This window comes from Zosterops lateralis (assembly GCF_965231275.1).
Source record: "Zosterops lateralis genome assembly, chromosome: 1".
In the NCBI taxonomy this organism is placed as follows: domain Eukaryota; kingdom Metazoa; phylum Chordata; class Aves; order Passeriformes; family Zosteropidae; genus Zosterops; species Zosterops lateralis.
Genome location: NC_139762.1, coordinates 60,736,208 through 60,759,057, shown reverse-complemented (window position 1 = coordinate 60,759,057; position 22,850 = coordinate 60,736,208). Strand labels below are relative to the sequence as shown.

Below are 22,850 nucleotides of genomic sequence, written 5' to 3'. Positions count from 1 at the left end.
TTCTTAAATTGTGTCATAGCTTTGAGGAAAAACCTGTATACAACTGAGAATTCAGAGAATTGAACAAGTCAACATTAATAAGACAGTTTAATATTGTGCATTAATGAGCTAGAATGAAAATAAATGTCAGCTGAATAATAAAACATAAATACAAATAAAAAATAATAATAAAATAAAGATCAGCAAGTCCCACCAACACACTTGTGCATGAAAATGAATGAAGAAGAGAGGACAGCACTTCCCACAATGGAATCCAGGAAGAGGTTACTGTTTCAAATGACATTCTACTTCTGACAAGATTTTTGATAACACTGTGATTCAGAATCATATGCATTACTTTCTATACATTACCATAGCATGATCTGATAAGCTTTAAAAACAATTCTTCTGTGTTTCTTTTTGTGCATTTCTTACTATATGTTCTATTTTGTATCAATAAGGATAGAACATTTTATACAGATTCATCAGGGAAAGGGCTGTTTTTCTTTAAGGAGATGATCAGTGTGTCCAGAGACTTTTCTGTTCACAGAAACAGGACTTCTCAGCTTGTGTTTGCATGAGATGAACTACACTGTGCATCGTCTTCACCTTCATGTGGAGTTGTTACCTTCACCTTCCCCTGTCACTAGCCTCAAGGCACATGTTGTCTCGTATCTACATGCATTCTGTCATGTCTCATTTTTTGAATAAAACCCATGTTTGGAAGATGGGAAGTGAAGTCCAGGACTGAATTCTGTAGAAACGAATAGAGGAGGCACTTCTTATGCAGATTTTTCCCTTCCTGCATTCAAATGGTGGCTGTAGGAAGCAGCTGCCTTGATTTGTTCCATTTATGCAAGTCTGTGTTTATAGATAACATCTTGCAGGCAACACCACATTCAGCTCCAACTCTATGGGAGCAGATTGTATCTACTGCAGCAGGTGTAGCATGGATTCAGCAACAGGACCATGAAGCAGCTCACATGGACTGCAATTGGATACTCCAAAATTAGTAACACTGTAAGAGATGGAACTTTGCCTCCAAAATTTCTCTGTTTTCCCTCGGCGTATATTGTGGTGTGAATTGCTGCTCTCTGGAAGGATTTGAATTATTCTCAGGGCATGGTGCTTTTCTTTATGTGTCCTCTGTTTGGAAAAGGCCATTAAACCTTTCTAATGAAATGAGAACATTTCTAATTAAATGAGTGCATGTCAGTATTTTCACACAAGTACATTTCCAGAAGAGGTGTGTTTACTATTTGAACTACTGCTTAAGAAACCTCTTCAGTACCTATTTAGCAACTATACAGACAGATTTAGGGTCAAGAACTGAATTTTCACAAGTCAAACCTGGAACTTCTTAATTAAAATGTATTTCAATATAAAAGAAATCTGCAGTGTATGACCCACAACGACTGCGTTTTGGGAGGCTTGATTTGTATATCACCTAGACTTGCCTTTGTCTTTGCTTGCTTTTTAGGTGAGGGAATGCACTGTGGTCCTGTAAATCCTTTATAGAATCCTCTTCTGTGACAAGTTGATGTCATTGCCACCAGCCCAACGGGGTGGCACAAGTTGGATCCCATGCTAATGTCTGGTGAAGATCTAGGTGTAGGAAAATCTCAGTGCAGAACCTCATATAGGCAGTGCATCCAGTCCTAGGATCCATATACATCACATTCTTTTGTAACTGCTGTTAATCTTCAGGGGAGCTGCACAATATTTGGGTTATCTGTAGAGTATATTGAGAGACAGAATGTTACCTATTCAGAGGGAGGAATTCTGATCCCCACTTTGTTCTGCACTGGCAAAGTGCTTTCTTCCCATGAGACAACTACTCTATTTCATTCCAATTTTTACTTAACAGACTGTGGCTTGGTCTCTGCTGCTGAAACCTGTGACACAGTTAGCTAGTACAGGGTAATTTGGGATGCAAAAGACAAAACTTTTCTGGTTGCTGTTTTCATGTAAGTCAGGTCAGTGTCACTGCCAATGATGTTCTCCTCTGTATTTTTATACACATGAATATCATGCATTTCTATTGGCATTCTTTGGGAATTAAAATATGGTGTTGATTGTTTATGCCATGTTATGTTAACCCTCCCTCTGAGGTCAACAGGAGTATTCACACAAGGAAGGAATCCAGGTCTGAGCCTTTGATTCCTGTTGCATTCTTCTTTTAACCAAACCAAAATATTACTCTGTGCTTAGATTATGTTCAGTTGCAGCTGAGAGATGATTGTTTGTCTTTTAGATTCCATTCACATGACTATTTTTTCATAACTGATATGGGTTAATTCATACTACATGCTCTCAGGACTATGTCATGTGAAAAATAATATTTAGATAGCCAAATATCTGACAAAAAAACCATACAACTATCACACACACACATGTTTAAAAGTCCAAGAAATCACATCTCCCTGGTTGCTTATATCTTTCCCTTTTTCTGTTTGTGTTGGTTTACTTTCAGTAAATACTACTGCAGATCTTTGGCCTGTGTCACACGTCAAATAAGGATAAGAACCCTCAATACAGGAACTCAGTTTTCAAATGTAAATGAGGAAGGTGCCTAAATCTCAACAGTTTCTTTATATATATATCTTGGAACTACCAGATTATGCAGGTGTATGTTCAAGGGATAACTTGTACATACAAGAACCCATTTATGACAATTAAATAATTTTTGTGTGGAAAATACAATAAGTTTAGGGAGTGCACTTTGGCATGTACACCCTTTGCCACAGTAACTGACAGAGTGAATATTGAATACCTCATCTAAGGACATTAAAATACAGAACTGCAAAAATCACGGAAGCAAAGGATTTTACATTATTTTAAACTTACAAAATTTTGCTAGATTCTAACTATTTTGTTCTGTGTGCAGTCTTGCTTAAACCAAATATAATAGAAAAACTAGATTTTTAGGGTTTTTTATTACATTCCAAATGTTGGGAAAATTGTAATGACCTAGAGTTTAGATTTGGAAGCATTTAACTACTCAATTTCCATCCGAATTAACATGTAATACCATCTTTAATCTTTCCTGTATTTATCACAGGAATTTTTTTTGCTTGAAAGATATACTTCTGGGAATATATTAATTGTCCTGTGCCATAATATCACTTCTGAAAGGATTAAGTCTTTAAATATTAGAGTTCAGTAGGACTGTTCTTAATCTTTGCTGTAATAATAAATACTGAATGTCAGACCTTTTCAAAGATCCAAATTGGAAACATCGTTTATCTCACGAAAATTAAGGGAAGCTCCACATGTGTACATATGAAAGTAGGGAATTGTTATCCCAAATATAGCTTGCAAAGATAATTGGAAAGGATTAATTCACTTCATGTGTCTTTCAGGGACATGACTAGTTCACTGTGTTTCCAGGAAACAAAGAATTTAAAAACCTTTTGCTCATGCTGAATTATCTTCTAAGTTTGCATTCTCAAGTATTTTTAGGTGTACCTGTCCTTGAAGAAGTGATTCAACCCAAAACCTCAGATTTTCCCTATCAGAAGCTTCTTTATATTGGTCCAAACTTCTAATATTAAATTTTGAATATTTTTTTGTCACTTCATTTATAATATTTGTGGAATATAAGTTACACATGCGTGTATCTGTACATGTAGAAATATAGATACACACCAAGTTTTGGAAGATTCTGTCAATAGAATTAGGCCATGTTATGGTTGGTTCAGATGTGTTCTAGCAGGTACAGTTTGAGTCAGAGAGGCTCGGACAGAGAGGCTTTTTTCAGTCCTGTGTGGGAAGCTGGTTAATCAAGCTTCTGTACTCTTCATCTGCACCCACTCAGTTTTACCTGCTTAGATTCCTCCTACTTATCTAAAGCCTCTGGCTCAGCAGTCTAACACTGACCTATTTGTCCACGGGCATTTACTTTCCACTGCATGGCGGTTCCATAAAGGTCCTGTGCAAGCAATTCCCTTTCCAGCATATTGCCAGCAGGAGAGAGCTGACATGAACCTTCTAGGAAAGCTGTGATATGGTGTAATATCCACATTCACCTGCAGCCATCAATTTCAGGGTGTTATCTCTTAAAAATAGAGGGGATTGAGTGGATGTGCTGTAAAGGAATCAAGGGGATATCCACTTTAATGCTTTCCTGAGAATGAAGGAATGGTCTGCAGAAATCCAGTCTGGTGAATCTGCTAACACCATGGTGTTTGTGGCAGCTGGACCTGAGGTGAGACTCTGCAGAGTCTCTGTGATCTGCTGTGTGTGACTCTGGTTATTCCTCTCTCAACAAAGAGGTTCTCTAGAAACAAAATCTCTAGGACCTGTGTTTAGACATGTAGGTTCAGGCAGCAAATGGAGTCCCAGAATTCCATTAGGAAACTGTTCATCTCTAGGGTTGCTAGAATATCCAATGATATGGGAACATCCACTGGTCTGGTTGATACTGAGGTACCAGCATTCAACTTTTACAGATGCAGATCAGACCTCTATTTATCCCTTCATTATCACCTCGTGGGAATATGCTTGAATGTAGAGAGCAGGTTTTTATCAGCTGATATGGTGGGACATGGAGCCAGCCTCAGCTGCAGACTCAAGAAACCACAATATAGATCATATGTAATTTTGTGAAAAAAAAAAAAAAGAAAAAAAAAGAAAAAAAAAGAGGTGACACAAGGGTGGCTGTGGGGCTGTGAAAGAAAGTCTTTCTACCTATGAAACACCTACAAAATGTTAGTAGGTGATTTACTATGTTCTTCAGTAGGAAAAGATAATTTGGATAATGCATTTATTTATTTAATTACGTAAGTATTTTTTATTAAATGCTCCCATGTGTGATATTTATTCAGTTTTAGTTGTGGGAGATTTCTTAATCAATGGATTTGTGTATTGCAGAGGCCTATCTTGAGCTGAAAGCTCAAGCATTAAAAAGAATTTTAAAAATGTATCTTTTTACTCATGGAACACTGGAGGTTGTTAGGTAGCCAGTTTTGAGGAAATACAGGTAACTTTGTTTAGAAAATCTTAGGTGGTGCATGTCCTATACTCCTTTACAAAAAAATGGCTTCATGGAGAATGAGAAATGCCTCAGATCCTCAGAAATCTAAATCGTCAAGTTCTAGTTGTATCCAAGCCCTGTGTTTTACTGTGCCATCAGCAAGCCACACTGTCTGTTCTGTGGAAAACTGACTGCTGTCTCTTAGGGGCTTCACCTACAGTGTTCCTTCACTCCTATGCCATGCCTGGCCTTCTCCTGAGTGCCACTCTACGAGTCTGGATGCTACACTTCCACGTTTGTTGTCAATGCGCATGACTAAAGTGGCATTTTCATATTTGAGTGCAGTCAGGGCCCCTTAAAGCAGAGGGTTGCAAGTGTGAGAGAGAGATATGTTATTCCCTAATGGCTTATTACCATCCCATTTGCAATTCAGATCAGCTCGAAATTGACTGAAATTTTTAAACACATAGCAGGCAGTTTAAACTAATGATTGTCTGGAGGTTCACATCTGACATAAGCTAAGCTTCTGCTCAAAACAAATTGCAAATAATTCCTTCCTTAGAGTCAAAATGTCACTTTTTTACACAGTGCATTGTTGCCAGATTTTGTCAGTTTTGTGAAAAGGAAAGCCACACCAAAACCCTACAAAAAAACTGCTGAACATTCTGAGTTAGACAGCTGGGTGGCACTGGTGCTGGTCCCTACCCCCCCTCATTTACAATAATGTTCATGTGTGTGTGGATCCCTGTAGCCTGATGGAAAATCCTTCCCCCCTGCTCCAACTCCCAACACCTCTCAGCCTGCACCACATGCCCTGGTGGCAGCAGCAGGAGGCCGAGCCTCCAAATACCCCTGGGAGGCAATGGGATGCTGTGGCCACCAGCATCTCTGTGCCCATAGGCTGCCAGGATGAATGGCAGACTCCCCTTCACCCCAGGCATTCTGCCTTGGCCCTCCTCCCTTTTGTCAGCTTGCCTTGGCCCCACAGACACAGTCCTGAAGGTGTTTGGATGGCTGTGGCGTATTGGGATAAGTGAGAGATGGGACAACTGAGAGACGTGTTAAAAGGATGATTTATTGCTCTTATCTTCATCAGTCTCAGAGAGGGTGAGAGCGTTTTCACATCAGAAGTTAGAGTTACAATGCTTTATAAAGATTTATTAACCAATAAACTACTGCCAGAAAGTTAGTTAGTGTCTTTACACCAATCATTAATTGTTGTGTTTTACAGGTTTTGTTGCAGCGTGGACTTTCTTAACCAATCATAAGATGCCACACAAACCTACATTACTACACCTTATAACTTCTTACTACCTTTATAACTATTTCTATAGCTAAACTTTAAATTTTTAAAACTTTCCACTACCTAGCTTAACGTGTTTCTGCTTAAACTACAAATCTACATTCTTGCTTCTGGTCTCTAAATCTGGAAGCATCTTCCAAGGTCTTAAATTAAACTCTGTATTCATTTCTATGTCTTGGCCTGTAGGCACAAGGTTTTGGGAGTTTTCTATGCCTTGATTTCCCATAGTGGTGTATCGTAGGGATGATGAACACTGCAGAGAGTGGGCACTTTGTACCCTGATGGACAGGGCTGAGCCTTGTGCTCTTCACTGGAAAATGCCCGGTGCTGGCACAGAGCTGCAGAGATGCCTTTTCTTCAGGCCCTGGAGATGTAGTAAAATGGGCTTAATCCTTCATTGTTTCTATTTTTCAGTACCTTGCAATGGCTGCTTAAAGCAGCATTTCAGAGTTTGAGTTTAATTCCATCAGGATTTTGAAGTCCGTAAGTTTGATGATGATAAAAAGGGAAGCTCTTTAAAAGTGTCCAGTGGGGTGGAAATGGTGTATTCAGTTTGCGTTTGAAATTGAGTTTCTCTTGAAAGAAATAACCGATCTGAATGGACTTGCTGGAGAAATCTTACTAACTTGTAATCTCATATAACTAAATACAAATAAGGAAGTATCTACTAATTTCTAAAGAGAAAAACCTTATCTAGAGAGAAAAATAAAATCCACTTTTCTTTGATGGAATCCTTGTGTATTTCTCCTTTGTAGAAGCTAGCCAAAGGGATAAGGTTTGAGGCAGTTTCTCTTTTTTACCCACAATCTTACTGGATCAGTTATGTTTGTTGGGTGCTACTTGAATGTCTGTATTACTTAGCTGAATTGAGGCTCTTTTTGGACTACAGAAAAAGGTTTGTTTTTTAAAAATTGTGACAATGAACCATCTTATGTTCATCACATTTCTTGTTCAGTTGCTATTTATGTTTTCATCTTGAACTGTGTATTGATATATTTTCTACAACATTTCATTTCTCAAAAGCTTTTGCATAGCTCATGGTCATACTTAATGTTTTCTCAGTCTCTTTTCCTGTTGAGAAAAATTTCTTGGACTGTTGTTAAAATGGTGGTTTGATGGAAATTTTCTCATGAGTGAAAATACGGTGACTGTCTACTGAAATAGTAAAATTTTTATTTTCTTGCTGAAAAATGTGAATCCAAAATGGATTCCAATCTACATATGGGAAAAAATCCTGAAACATTTTTTGATTGGCTTGATATAAGAATGTCTCTGTATTTGTGAGGAAGTAAAAACTGAACCCAAACGAAAATACTTTGCTTAATGTCAACTTTTCTACTACATGGTCATTGCATGAAAAAAAATTGCATTTTGTGTGGTTTTTTGTTTAGTTTTGGTTTGGTTTTTTTAAAAGATGATGGTAAATATAAAGAAACCCCATTTCTTAAGATTTTCTTTGCTTTGTGATCTTTTTTGGGAATATCTACCTGCTTGAAACTAGCTCTAGGAAAGAGGTGCATATGTGCTACATTTTCCTTATGCTTTCAATATGTACAGTTGAAATGTGATATATTTTGCATTTAACAAAAAACAGCAACAACAAAGAAAAGGATCAACTTACAGATTATATACATGGATTAGTATAAAATAAGCTTCTGCTTTCAAAATAACCTTATAAGCGTCACCTCCTTCCACATATAAATCTATTTTGTTGGAGAGTAAATTTAAATGCAGTTTGCCCAGCTGCAATTAAGTATATGTAATAGAAGCATTGCTGATTGATTTTGAGGTTATAATTCAAACAAAACTATCTTTCATCTCTGAGGCATGAAAAGCCATCTTTTGATTTGCTGGAGGGAAGGAATGCCATCCAGAGGGACCTTGATAGGCTTGAGAAATGAGCCCATGAAAAAACCTCAGAAGGTTCAACAAGTCCATGTGCAAAGTCCTTCTCCTGGGTCATGGCAATTCCGAGCATCAAAGGGATTTAGGGCAGCCCTGTACAGAAGTACTTGGGGATACCAGTGGTTAAAAAATTGAATATAAGCTGGCAATGTGCACTTTTAACCCAGGAAGTCAATCACACTCTTCATCAAAGGAAATTTGGCCATCAGGTTGAGAGAGATGATTCTGCCCACTCTACTCTGCCCTTGTGAGATGCCACCTGGAGGACTGTGTGCAGTTTTTGGGTGCCCAAGTACTGTTAGAGCAGATGCAAAAGAGGGTCACAAAAACGATTTGCTGGCTGAAACACCTCTCCTATTAAGAAAGGCTGTGAAAGCTGAGGCTGTTTAGCCTGAAGAACAGAAGGCTCCAGGGAGAAATTATTTTCACCTTTCAGTATATAAACAGGGTGTCTTTTCCTGTAGTGACAAGGGACAACAGTTTTAGACTGAAAGAGAGAGATTTAGATTGAATAAAAGGAGGATTTTTTTTAAAAATAGAGTGGTGAGATGCTGAAATGCTACTCAGAGAAGTTGTAGATGCTCCATTATCACAGGTGTTTGAGGTCAGGTTGAATGAAGCATTTATCAACCCAATCTAGAGAATGTCCCATTCCATCGTAGGGGTGGTTGACAAGATGATCCTTCCAACCCAGATCATTTAGTGATTCTGTGATTCAGTGCATGTTTTGGAGGTGCTTCTTGACCATCTCTCTAAACATGTAGTACACATTCAAGACTGTGGCACTACCATTCTACAGCTTTGCTCTGCTCTTTTACCCCAGTAAGATCTGCGCCGTGACAATAAAATATATATTACTCTTAATTTAGGCCAAGACAGGATTCATAATTCGCTTGATAAAAAGGCTGTACCAGTTATGGCATGGCTTGATGTTAAGGTGATGTGCACAGTATAAATGATTACACAGGTACATTTTCCCCCTTACAGCAGTAGTGTGGCTTTTTCTTTTTTTTCTATGATATCCACAAAAAGGGTTTTCTAGAGACCAAAAACATCTTGTGAAGCAGTGCTACCAACTAAAAGCTTCAAGACTTGTCTTGGTATTAGTCTCTGTGTCTTACATTCATCTAAACATTACTTTCATTTAGATGGAATCTCAAGTGAAAAAAGAAAAATAAATGGGTATCCTAACCTTCTTGAAAACCATTTCTGATGCTTTTGCTTTACAGTTTTCATGGTGCCATACATCAAAAGCTAATCTCTGAATAAACCCAGCCTGTGCATTGCACTTTCTTCCATCACATGGCCCTTGAGAGAGCATGAGAGTATTTTCTAATACCATGAAGTATTTTCTAGTACAAGATGATAAAGAACAGAATCCTTTTTATTTTCTCACTTTGATGCGACAGGGACACAGAAGAACAAATTCCTTGCAAATAACACAAAAAACACTCTAAAGAAATGCTGAGCTGCTTATTGCATTAACATTGACATGAGGACCCATGGTCTCTATCGCATGGGCCTCCTAAAGATACCATGCAAATCCAATCAATTCAAGTATCTTTTGTCATATTAAGTTATAGTACATGTGCTGTAGACCCAGGATGTTGGAACATCCAAAAGATTCTGAGGCTTTAGTTAGGCTTGGATAATCATCAAAAGCTTGGAAAGTTTTCTGTGCTATATGAACTATTTTTATCCGTGAAATCAGGCTGGAAATCTCCCAAGACCGAGTCCTGGGGAAGATTATTGTTATTTCAATCATCTGGCTAAAGAAAGAGTCTATTGTCATGTGTGATTATTGGCCTAATCCTGCAAACCATGCACAATGCTTTCAAACATGAAGTCAGTAAAGGTAAGCACAATAATATCTATATATATATCAGGAGCTATTTCTACCTTAGCAAAAGAGTGAAAACACTGGCAGAGAGACAAGCTAATGTTGTGTACCACACTTTCCTACTTGTTTGAATTATAAATAAACAGAGAAGGACTTTGTTGGGAAGAGCTCCTTTTTTCTTCTGCTTTAGTGTACAGTAACAGTGACTTGGTTGATGAGTGTGGATCTAGCAATTCTGATAATACTGTTGAATATATAGTACTCTTATTTGACACTGAAAGCTGGAGGGAGGTAGTTGTCTTAGACAGAGAAAAATACTCCATTATTGAATGGGAATATTTTCAGTGTTAGTCATTTAGTGTGTGAATCAGTTCCTATTCATTGAGTGCACATGTATGTTATCTATTCAGTATTTGCAAACTTCTTTCCAAGATGTTGTATATAGTACAAATGGTATAAACTTTACAGCTTCTTTGATATGCTAGAGTGAGTGCTCTTAGCATTTTTGATGACTCACACTGTCACTTGTGAATTAATAAGTGATGTGAACTCTTCAGTGTAATGAACCCTGTCATTTATTAAAAAGGGAAAACTGTTCCCGTAATTAGTGCAGTGATGTTTGATAAGAAAAGTCTGGTTTTGAGGGACTATTATTAAATATTGTCAGTAAATACTGTTTGTTTTTATGCTTGGCAAAGCACTGTCTGGTAGCTGACTTGATGAAATTTAGTGAAGAATTTGTTGTAAAAGCATTCTTTAACAAATTCCGTCTACTATATTATCATTTTCTTAAAAATAAAAATATTGAGAATATTGAAAAGATGGGAATTTGAAATAAAGGGTTCTGTCCGAGACATGTCTTCCCAAACCCCAGAATGTTAGCATGGGGTTTGTGGGTTATTAAAAGGGCATGAAAAAGAATTAGTGACAATGTAAGCAACATGGTTTTTTACTTCCCTCAATGCACATTAAAATTGTATACTGGAAGGTGAGATCCTTCAAAATGGCCTTGAATTTTTTGTATATTCCAAAAATCATATGAGAGAGGTCTCCGAATTCTTACTTTTTTCACAAAAATTAAGAACAGTTTGTACTGCTTTCACAGTTTGGAAAAAAAAATAAAATTCAGAGGACATTAGGCACCATTGCTTGTCTGCTTTCATTTACTCCCCTTAGCTGAATGTAGGAAAGGAAATGAAAAATCACTATGAACAAATGTAGGTTTTTTTTTTTTTTTTTTTTTTTTTTTTTTTTTTTTTTAATTTAGTTGTGGGGGATATATCTAAATACAGCCTTAAAATCCCAATAATAATAGATATTGTTAAAATGCTATTTGGTAGTCATTGAGTTGTTTGGGAAAAAAAAAAAAAAAGATGGAGAACCATGGCTGACGCTCCGACTATTTTCCAAGACTGATGTTGAATTTAGCCTCATTCCTTAAGATGGATATGAACACAAAGATGTTCAGAAGAGTGTCATTACATTTTAAAAATGTTGGTTTTAAATATTTTTTAGCACTTAATATAAATCTGTGGGTAGTCAATCCTAAATTTCAGTTGAATTGAACATTGAGGTTCAACATCGGTCTTTGAGATTTAGCAAAGTGATTTGCAGGCACAAGTCATTAAGGGCTTGAGACAGAAATAGTCATATATGTTAATAGCTTTACAGATTAGCAAACCCAGTAGTTTCATTGAGCATATGAATGCCTGTGATACTATTCCCATGGATGATTGTACTAGTAGATTTTTTGAGTACATGGATATATATATACATAATTACCAAGTTTTCATTTCTGATGTAATTGGTTGCTCATATACATTTTGTTTATAATAAGCAGACCCTGTTTAAAATGTAGCCCTCAGAGAATTTCTGGTTTTCAGAAATTAAATTTAGAAGATGTGTGGTTTCTACACTTAGTATCCCTTGTTATGAAAATTGTGGATTGTCTTTGAAATAATATTATAAAGGTCAACTCTATTGTACAGATGAAGTGCCAAGCAATAGACAAAACACTGGAGGCTTTTTGTAGGATCTCAAATGAAAAAGAGGGAGAAAAAAAGGATGATAGAAAGATTATCACATTATTAGTTAAGCGGCTGATTCCAAATGACATTTACTGTCAATAAAATCTTCCCTTATTGGCTTTAAAATCATCTTCAAAATTATTCTGTTTTGCTCCAGTGATTACCTATCATCATAGAGTCTAGAAAATCACATGAATAACAAGTCAGATTTCTATTTTGTGTATCTATGCTGCTTTGTTGTGTTCAGTGATAAATGTGCTCAGTGATGAATTGGCTTAAACTTTCTACCATTTAGATTTCATGTCACAAAGTGTTATCTTAAATTTAGTGCCATCTATGGAAGCTTGAGTATAATTTTAATAGGGAACAGAACCTATATTTCAGCTAAGTGGACCTTTCCTTTCCATTCCTGTCACTATGTAATCTTAAATGAACAGAAGTAAAGATATGAACAAATTTTTAAATGTGGCCAATATGGACATTGAATAAATAGTTATAAAACTAGCCATTTTGTGAAGTAGCCAGAAGTTAATATACTGGGGAAAATAGCTTATAGATATCAGTTTCTCTTACTTAGAAAAAGAAAGTATGCTTGTTTTATGTTCAGTTTCATATAATATAAGAATTTGGCTATGTGGTTTCTTGTTGAACAAAAGACAGTTGTTGCTCAGGACTTAAAAACATGCACTAATTCACAAAATGATAAGAGTCTCAGAATCAGCCTGGTTTGGAGGGGGCCTTGGAGATCGTCTTTAGATAAAGCGCCAATTCCCTTGTGGTCAGGGACACTTTTTGCTTGACCAGGCTGCTCAGAGCCTAGCCTGGCCTTGAGCACTGCCAGGGATGGGGCATTCACAACATCTCTGGGCAACCTGTTCCAGTGCCTCACCACCCTCACAATAAAGATATTTTTCCTAATACCTATATATTAATAGTAAGGTAAGTATGTGTTGTTCCTACCAGCAACTCTAAGAAATAGAATTTCTAATTGACCTATTGGCTTGAACATTCTGAGTCTGAAGGTTTGTCCATGGCCGGGCACTTTGCAGGGAAGGTGTAGCTCTGAATGTGTTCATGGGCTTCTGTGTCTCTCTGTCTCTGTGACAGCTGTGATGACTCAGAATATTAACCAGATCACTTTTTAATGCTACTTTAGCTAAGCAGCTGCAAAACAGATAGCTTTTCAGTTCTTTAGATTCTTTTTTTGCCATTCTCTTGTATCTTTCCTTATGAAATTAAAAAACTCACAATCGTGCTAAAATAGGCTGTAATAAAGCCGGTGCATGCAAGTTTAAACAATTGTTTTAGCACTGCAATTTTTAAGCAGTTAATGAAAGTAATTGTTTTAGATCTAGTCATGTAAGTGTAAAATTATGAATGTCTGCCCTATTAATCAAGTTGCTTTTGAATTCTAAAGAGATTCTGAGGTAGGAGTTTGCTCAGTGAGACATAATTGTTTTTCCAGCTCAATACAGACTAGTCCCATTATTCATGTTTTCTTTTCAATAAGAACTCACACTGTAATTCTAAGCACTTATGATAATTACAAAGGACATTTTTTTCTTTTTATTTTTCTTTTTTTTTCTTTCCTTTAAAATGCCTTTTTCTCCCCCTCCATTGGCATTATAACAAAAAGCAGAATATTATAACCATTTTAAATTCTAGTTGGGACACTTGCATTTTGCCTGGCAAATTTTATCCATTTTCTTCCTTGGCTGTGCTGTACAGCTGTGTTGTTAAACTGCTGTTGCATATGGCCCAGGTTTTGTGCATTTCAGAGCTTATGAAATATGTCAATTGTGACTGTCCTACAAGGAATTTGCTCACTGTAAAGGTGATTTTTTATAGATTAAAATTGGGCTTAGTGTATACTTATCCAGATAAAGCCTGAGGCAATCAATAATTGAAAACATGAAGAGATTTAAAGGCCATTATCTATACATACACTTAGAAATGCAAGTATCATCATGTTCTTGTAGAGATGGCTAAAATGAGACCTTTCTAGCAGTTGGTATTGTTGAATCTCTTACATGAATACCTTTTATGGCTGTGCTTATTCTGTTATGGTAAATTAAAGGCTTAAGCCCTTAAACTCATCTTCTCTGGTGTTTCACTCTTCCTCTGAGCTGGCGCAATGCAGCAGGCTTGTCTAGTGGGAAGCTAACTCCAGGAGATGACTGGAAATTAAGCTCCTGCTTGCTAAAACTGTGTGATGAAGCCAAGGCTGAGTTTATTTATTGCTTACAAAGGCAATATGTAGGTACAGTCAATGACTTCTGTGGAAATTTGGCTTCTTACTTGCTGTGTGACTGTAAACCAGATTTTTTCAAAAGTAGTCAATTGTCTTGATCTTTCTAAATTTTCAATGTGTAACCATAGTGTTTTCAAATGAGTGCCCTAGAATCTTTTTGATTCAACCCAAAGTGAATGGAGACACATTGGGTTTAGGAAAAAAGATACCTCAGGTCGGCTGATGCCTTTTTATGGCTTCAAAATTCTTCAAGTAAATGCAACACCCATATTGCTTGAGAGGAATGTGAAAAGTAGATGGATATGATATGAATGTCCACCATTTCCTTTTGAGACCTATTGAAACCAGTTGGTTCCTTTGCCCTCAGATAGTTACCTCAAATAGAACAAACTTTCCCTTGGAAATGCTTTTTCTCGTCAGTAGAGACATAGATATATCTGTATCTCTGTTCTTAAAATTCTGGATGTGTCTTTTCTCTCCATTAATTGCATGGGGAATCAAAGGCTGTGTTAGCCAGGATGGATTTCTTAACCTTTCTCTCCCCTACTCTGACAGATTTTGTACAGAGTAAAAGAATTGATCTAAGCAGATTGGATTTCAGACCATAATTTCCCTTTTGGGTAGTTTAGCGTAATAGGTGATTAAACTGCTTTTTTTGTCTCTCCTATTTGTTTCCTCTCTTTTTGGGGAGGGTGTCAAGACCAATGCATGTACGTGTTACATCAGTAGCTGGAGATTGAGATTCCAAAAGAGAAGTTGCTCTTAAAGGTATAAATCATGCCATCTGTTTTTTATTCACTGATACCACCCAGTGTTATATGCTTTTGGATTTAAGAACATTTTTATTTGTATCTGCATGACCTGTTTATCACTGAAATACTACTAGGGGAGGAGATTAGGCAGAGAATATATTCTTGTCATACAAGTAGTTGGTAATATTTTAAAGCACCGACACATGTGGTGCTAATTGTTGCAGCCAGAATTCATACAAACATGCCTGAAAGTTACTGACAATACAGATACTGCAGTGTGTGGTTTTCATGAAGTGGCAAAGCATCAAGAACACACGATGAATGACTTCAGTACATGATTAGGCCCATGAGCACTCAGCAATTGTTGTCGTGGATTAGGCGGCACTTCAAAACCTTGAGATAGTTGTCAATTTTGTGGGAATCTCGGCGGAGGCAGTGAAGAAGATTGTAGAAGGCAAAGAGTCTGGAGTCCTCATCAGCAAGCTGCAGGGATGGAAGTCCGTCCCACGGAGTGTAAATGTCATTTTCGACCACCCCAGAGTGAACCTAAATACACAAAGTGGTATTACTAGTAAATGATAGTGAACCTGACTGGATGTAGAAGGCAGCACTTAAAATACTGTCCTTGAAGAATTCTAATTACTAGTGTATGGCTTCAAATGTGCTTTCAGTAGTGGCTCACATTATTTTGTACAATGTTTTATATCATCATTCAGATTTCAAATGAATTTCTCAGGTTTTTCAGTTTATTTTCCTAAAACATGTAAAAAGCATAACTGTCTCAGTAGCATTTTAAGAGAACTAGTGTGTTAACCAGTATTCAGGGAAACTTGACTTTGAAGACAAATCAAACCTTCCATAACGCTTGGACTCATCAGGAACATCTCTCTTTGGCTCCCTCCACCTTCAAAACTTTGTTAACAGTTGTTCTTAGAAGTCGTTTGTTTGCAACAAACAGATTAGTCTCAGCCTTTATCAGAAATATCTCTCAGAAATACATATTCAGAAATACTGGCCTGTATAAAAAAAAAAAATACTGAGTGATAAAATGACTTCTGATGTTAAAAAGCTACATATAGGAACACATGTAGTGAGTTAGTATCTGAAGTAAAGACTGGTTTAGGTCTTCTTATTCGAAGACAATCATTAATTATCTCTTATCACACAAATCTACCTTTCATAGCAGGAAGTCTGTGCCTATTAGTGTTTGTGCGCCATCCTTATTTCACACAAGCCATACTTTGTAAAGACATGTAGGAGGGTATCTGCAGAGCCACTATCATTCAGTTTAAGCAAAAGGCAAAAAAAAAAAAAATTAGACCCACTATGACTTAAAAGTATGGTTTGACACCAATGAATGAGCCAGTCTTATCTCTTTCTGTAAATAATATGAGTGAGAAGGTGGTGACAGGGCAACTGGAGTAGCAGCTGACTTCTTACTCTTATCTTGGATCCTCAGCTTTGCCCTTTTTACACATGAATGTGTGATAGAGATGTATTTGATTACCCTGATAAATGTGTTTGTAGCCTGCATTGGTGTAAGGTTTCTGGGTGAAGAGACAACTAACTGAAAGAGAGACCATGAGTGATCTAGTGGAAAGTGGATACAGTGATGGTGGCACTCTTCAGGCTGTTCAGCTACTCAGAGCAGTGAAGTCAGAACCTCTTGTTAACATCTAACTCACTGACAGAATGATAAATTCAGTGACTAACAGAGGGCCCTTTAAAAATAAACAAGCGAGAGCTGGTTTTATTCAGGAAAGCTTTCCATCAGTTGCTGGTAACAAGAGCTATTCATGTATGGGTTTTGTGAGACAACAGCATGGTTGTCTAAACTCACAACTATAGGGGGAACCAAGTCAGACACAGAGACCAGAGAAATCAGTGTGGTGTGAAAAGAGAAATGAAAGATATCAGAGATATTTGCTGTATGCCACATCTTTGCAATAGCTGAGACTCCCAGAGGTGTTTTAAACACAGTATCTGTTTCCAAAATCTATGCGTAAAACTTATTGGATACAGATACATATAAATATGCTAAAACATATATATATATATTTTTTTTCAATACATGCATATGGGAAAAATGGAGATGCATCCTTAAACAATCAGGATTGCAAACTGAAAATCCTCAAAGATAGAATTACCATAGCCAGTCCTGATAATTACACCTTCCCCTGAAGCATGGGAGTGTGACGGGTTATTCTGTGACAATCATAACACATTGTCTCTTTAGAAATTACAAAATAGTAGAAGAAAAGAAATCTGAAAGAAGAAAGCTGAAAAGTTCTCAGACTCAACTACTTTGTCTCCCTTTTTTAGCTTCACATCTATATTTCCCTTTCATATTCCAGATAGGGAGAGCCTTTCAATGAATGTGTCTTCATTAAAGCAATTGGCTGGAGGGGTGTTAAGGACCTACTCACGCGCCCAACTATTTTCTCCATTCCTTCCAGAAGTCGCTTGTTTTGCTCTTCAATCTCCACAGCCTTCCAGAGAATGGTTTCCGGAGCTTCTTTGATTCTTTGTACTTCTGAAGCCAGGTGGATCAGGGGATCATTCCAGGAACGCAGAACTCCCAGTATTAAATTCAGAAGGTCTTCATGCTGCTCACCCATAGTAAGCAAAGGTTGTTAAAAGAAGAAGGCTAAATTCTGGCAAAATTAGAAGGCATTAAAGCAGTGTCCTCAGAAATTGTTATTTAAGATTTTATTCCAGAACCTATCACTAAATGTGCCCCTATAGCCCTTTCTTAGGTATCTCTATGCAATTACGTTTTTGAAGTTTGTATTTGGTGCCATCATGTTCTGCAATACTTTCACAAGCCATGTTGTGGTGGAAAATATAATGAAATACTCTCAGCATTAAACACTAGCAAGCAGAACTATGTCTCAGCTCTGTGAAAGCAAACCCAGAACTCCTTATCTGATTTTTGATGAACGTTTTAAAATCCACTGATTATTTTTTTTTAAGTTTAGTACTGACTGGAAGGTGCACATTATGGTAAACCACTAAATAGCTTTTATTGCCTCTACGTAACTCATCTGTCCTTCCCTTTGAACAACAAAGGGAAAAACAACTGCTGGAAGCAGTAGCTCTCTGATTTTAGAAATTGTCTTTTCTTGTGGGCAACAGGAATTCATTAAGCTTATGGTTAAGGTTGTGGCAGTCTTAAACCTTTTCTTCTTTGCTAGATGCACAACCCAAGGCTGTGAATTCTATTGCTCCCACTAGAATTTCTAAATAACACACTGAGAAGCTGGTGATACTGTGGGATTGTGAGGATACCACAATCACCAACATGAAACAGATAGAGATTTTGCTCTGGAACTGCCTCATTTATACAGCTCTGCTCATTTTTTTTTTTTTTTTTTCCAGAGAATTTTCAAATTGTATCTCTGAGCATAGGCTGAACAAGCTTATCTTTATCTTCATTTAAGTTTATAATTTTATAAATGATGGATGTATGTAGTGTGTTTCTCTTTACAGATATTTTGCAGATTTTCACACTGGAGTCTTTGTATTTGGATGATGATGTGACCACTTTTGCTTATATCTATTCAATTTTTTTTAGTAATGCTTCTTTTTAGTATTTTTTTTAGTGTTTTGAGTTACTGCAAAACTATTTACCTCCATCTACATACAGCAACGTGCTTTTATGTTTGTAAATACATTAATTGTTTATAAGATGTTTAAAGATAATGTTTAAAGGTTGTAGTGTTCTCAGCACTGCACAAATGTGGTAACTGGCATTGCTCCATGAGGTAGTATTTTAATTGGAAATAAGATACAGTGATTAAAAGTACCATGCAGGAAAAAGGAGGGACGATGAAAGCCGCTTATATATTCTGTATGGTTTGTAACTTAGTATCAGCAAATGTTAAATCAACCTTGGGTTTTCGGTGCTTTCCTCCTCCTGGCTTTTTTATTCCGACTGAGTTGATTTTCCTCTCACTCTGACAGATGCCTCACTATTCTGTAACCCTCCATCCCTGCCTTCCCCTGCTCTGTCTTACACTGAATTACACTGGAAATGGGACTTACATGAATCTGCTGAGCCTGCTCCTTATCCTCAGGAGTGGTTAAAGACGCAGTGTGGCAGCTGTTGACAGCTTTGGCAATGAAACCCCGGCCCTGGGCGTAGCGCTCATCCTGCAGATCAGCACGGACAGGTGTTATTGAGACAGAAAGGTAAGAGCTTCAGCTCAAACACTGTGCTAGCTAATTGTTGTTCCATAGCTTTTATCGCTGCTTTGATGGTGTAAAGGTCAAAAGTTTCTGGTGAGTCTCTAGAATGGAATTGGCATCCAGCAAGAACAAATGTCCCACAGATGAAGAATGATGGGAAAATGGTATCTTTTAATTGAAGTACTGGAGATCTTAGCAACATTGAGGAGTATATACTGTTTTGGTCACCACTGGGACTTTCACCGTCTGTTCAGCAGTCATATTTGTTTACTTATTATATGTTAACATATGTTTGTGATTAAAAAGTATTAAATTGCAATTTTATATTTTCTTGCTCTCAGGAAAGGAGTACTTACAAATTCATTGAATATTTCCGAAGAGAGGAAGTGGATGTAGTGTGAAAGTTTAACTGCTCGGTCAAAAAGTTCCTCAAGGGAAAGTTGGCAACTGACAGATCCTTTGGGGCAGATTGGCAAAGAGGTCACTCCTTCCTTTGTCAGAAGCATGTGGGACACCAGAAGGGCCACCAGCAACAAACCTGTTCAAGTTAAAAACACAGTGAAATGGGCTCCCATTGACTTGCAGGTGTATTTAGAAGCAGCTGTCAGAGCCAGATGCAGGCTGATTTGGGTTGTGCTGTCACACAGATCAGAGTACCCCCTGTGCTGGCTGCTGAACAGCAGTGGAGGACAGACACACTGTAATTCTATAATTCTTTTATCCTTTCTCCTCTCTGTCATCCTGATGGTATAGCAGAGCCTGTTACAGAGTTTGAGGAGACAAGGTAACCTGTGCTGTAGTGTAAAATGTATTCTGAAGTCTCTTACTTACATGTCTGGCTTTATAACAGGGTGATAAACAGAAGGAAAAACAAATCAAACTTCTTCATGGTGAAAATATAGATACATAATTATATTTGCACAGATACATAAGTTTGGAAAATAGATCAGTCTTTTTTTCTTTATTTTTTCTTTTTTATTTTCCCTCCTCCTCCTCCTCCCAGAGGTCCTTTTCTTCTTCGTAAACATTTGGAGTTAAAATTAATTTTTCTGGGAGGGTGATTAGGTCACTCTTAAGGCTGTGATTGCCCTAGGAGCTCCTTCCAGCAGCTGTGCTTCTTTGCCCTTTAGAGTTTAACCCTAAATTTCCTACTTCTAAGAAATCAGTGGTAGTTTTTGTCTTTTCTCCTGAGCTTCTGAAACTGATTTAGAGGACTTCTCATTATCTAAAGCACAAAATCTCATCTGTTTAAAACTTTTCATGTTAACTTAACAGACTTAAGTGTTTTATTCTTAGAAATAAAATATACAGAGAAAAACAATGGCAAATAATTAAAAGAAAATATTTGGTAAATGAATGTACTTGTTCTGAGACTATTACTTTTGGAAATTGACCTGTTACCTATATTGACTCACTAGACTTATTTAAAATGCTAAATTAAAGTGTGCTTCATAAAGCAGCAAAACTATCCCTAAGGATGTCACATGATAAGTTTCTTTCTAGGTCTACATTCAAAAAAAGTGGATTTGCGAGATATTGAAGTAAGCCTTCCTCCTCCCCCATGAGCAAGGTATATGCTGTACACTGCAGTTAAGAAAGTACTCTAAGAAATAACTATGAACAAGAAAACCTGAGACTTGTTGGCTTGGAAAGTCCATGACCATTTTGAAAACTTTAATTTCAAAATTACCACATCACCTCTAGACTTGTGGGTAATGACGTCTAGTCATGGCCTTCTGAGTGGTGCAGCAAACCACTCCTGATCCAAACTTTCTCGTGCAGGTGTGACATCCCCCAAACCAATTTTTTGTGTGACTGCCCAATGCAAAGGTACTCTTAGAAGACAAAAGTCATCAAGCTCCTTTCTTCAGGTTTTACCCTCTCTGGAAAATTAGGTGTCTGGAAGACCTCAATTTCTAGATGTATTGCATTTCAGCTGCCTCTTAATTCAATCAAAATGGAAAGAAATATAAAAATTATCAGCAGGTGAATGTAAAAATTCTTACCTTTCAGTGAAGCCCCCTTGGTGCTCATGGTAGGGATCCTGGATGATGACTTGCTTTACCAGAAAGAACCCTCAATACTTGCTGTTATTCTCTGCACATACCACTTTTATATACACCATCCAGGGTCCATTTTGCATACATTCAGCAGGTTGTGGAGTTTGCCTCGATAATTACAAACATCAAATTGCCTTTCTTCCACATTCATATTCAGTATTTTTTGGTTTTTTAATTTTTTTTTTTAAATTTTAGCTGTGAGGGGGAATTTCATTAATAAGTTGAGCTGTGGGATCCTAAGTACAATTGAATGAAGAGAGTGCCAATATTTTGCCCTGAATGAGGTGAAAATGCAATTAGTCCTAGAAATCTCCAGTTTTGAGACAGATATTCTTAATGTTTCTAGCCTGTTGTTCCCACTCCCTATGATAGTCTTCTCATCCTTCCTTGTTGCTTCAGCCATCAAAGCTTGCTTACATTAAAATTCTGGCTATTTGTGGGAGGCGAACAGTAGTTTACAGTAGTTACAGTATCACCATTGAGAGAAATAGCATAAATTGAACAGAAATCTATCCAAAGTAAAGGGAACAGAGGCTCATTGAAAGGACGCTCGATCTCTATCTGTAAAATTATAGATATGACATTTTTGGTCAGTTAAGAAATATATACAGCACAAATCTTGGTATAACTGATCTGAGAGATTAGTTTAGAGAAATAGGCTGAGTTTTTATATTAAAAAAATTAGAAGAATTGAAGAGGTAGAACTTATATGTTTACTGCTTAATCAGAAATGTCTCATGAATAAGTTAGCATTATTTAAAAAGTAACAAACCCAACCTCTATAAAACCATGAAATTATTTTCTCTACTCAAAAACCCTCTGCGTAAAAGATGGGCATTTCCACCACATGCAAAACACGTGCTGTCGTCAGCAGTGAGGCTTGTTCTTGATTCTGATGCGTCTGTGGTAACCTGCAAACCAGCCTGAGCAGGTTGGCCGTGTTTTCTTCTTGTGTGAGGCTCATCTGCATGAATATGTTAGCAAATATATAACCTTTCATCTGTTTCTCAGGTCCATTTACCCATGAAGAAACTTTCCAAATTAGATGGTCATGATGAATAAGGCATACAGTGTTCATGAATTTTCTTGCTTTTAGACAACTTTTTCCATACCTGTGGAATGGGTATACATACAACCCAGAAGCCTTTCAGGATTATTTCAGGACTCTTGAAGTAATGATGAAGAAGGGAGAAGAAAGGCTAAGAATTTAGGGAAGGCATTCCTTGGGAAACAATATAACTTCAGTGATAAATCAGAGCCAGTAACAGGTGGTCTGCCTTTGCTAAGTTCTGGGGTGTTTGCTAGAACAGTTTGTTCTGTTTAGAGGCTGTACCTTTTACTGGAAATTGAGATTCTGCTGAGTAAACGAAGCAGTTGTTGTCTGCAGCAGGAAAAGTGGCAATTTGATGAAGGCAGTAATATTAGACTGGGGCCTCAGCAAAACTCTAGCATGGTAGGATGGTAGAAAAAACAGCTGTCTTCTAGATTGCAGTTAAAGGCTTATGAGCTTGCCTTAATTCAGCTTCTCTTGAAAACTTGCCCCAACAAGATTATAGGTGAGACTGAAAAC

The 22,850-nt window shown here is 37.2% G+C and overlaps 1 protein-coding gene across 1 annotated transcript; it reads right to left on the bottom strand.

Annotated features, from left to right (window-relative positions):
- Window positions 1-15,386: 15,386 nt before the first annotated feature.
- On the bottom strand, window positions 15,387-21,254 carry PRL (prolactin; the record flags this gene model as incomplete). The annotated part of the gene is made up of 5 exons (XM_083871003.1): window positions 15,387-15,578; window positions 17,459-17,638; window positions 19,077-19,184; window positions 19,577-19,758; window positions 21,227-21,254. 5 exons carry the CDS (start codon window positions 21,252-21,254, stop codon window positions 15,387-15,389), a joined length of 690 nt encoding a protein of 229 aa, XP_083727129.1.
- Between the last annotated feature and the right edge of the window lie 1,596 nt (window positions 21,255-22,850).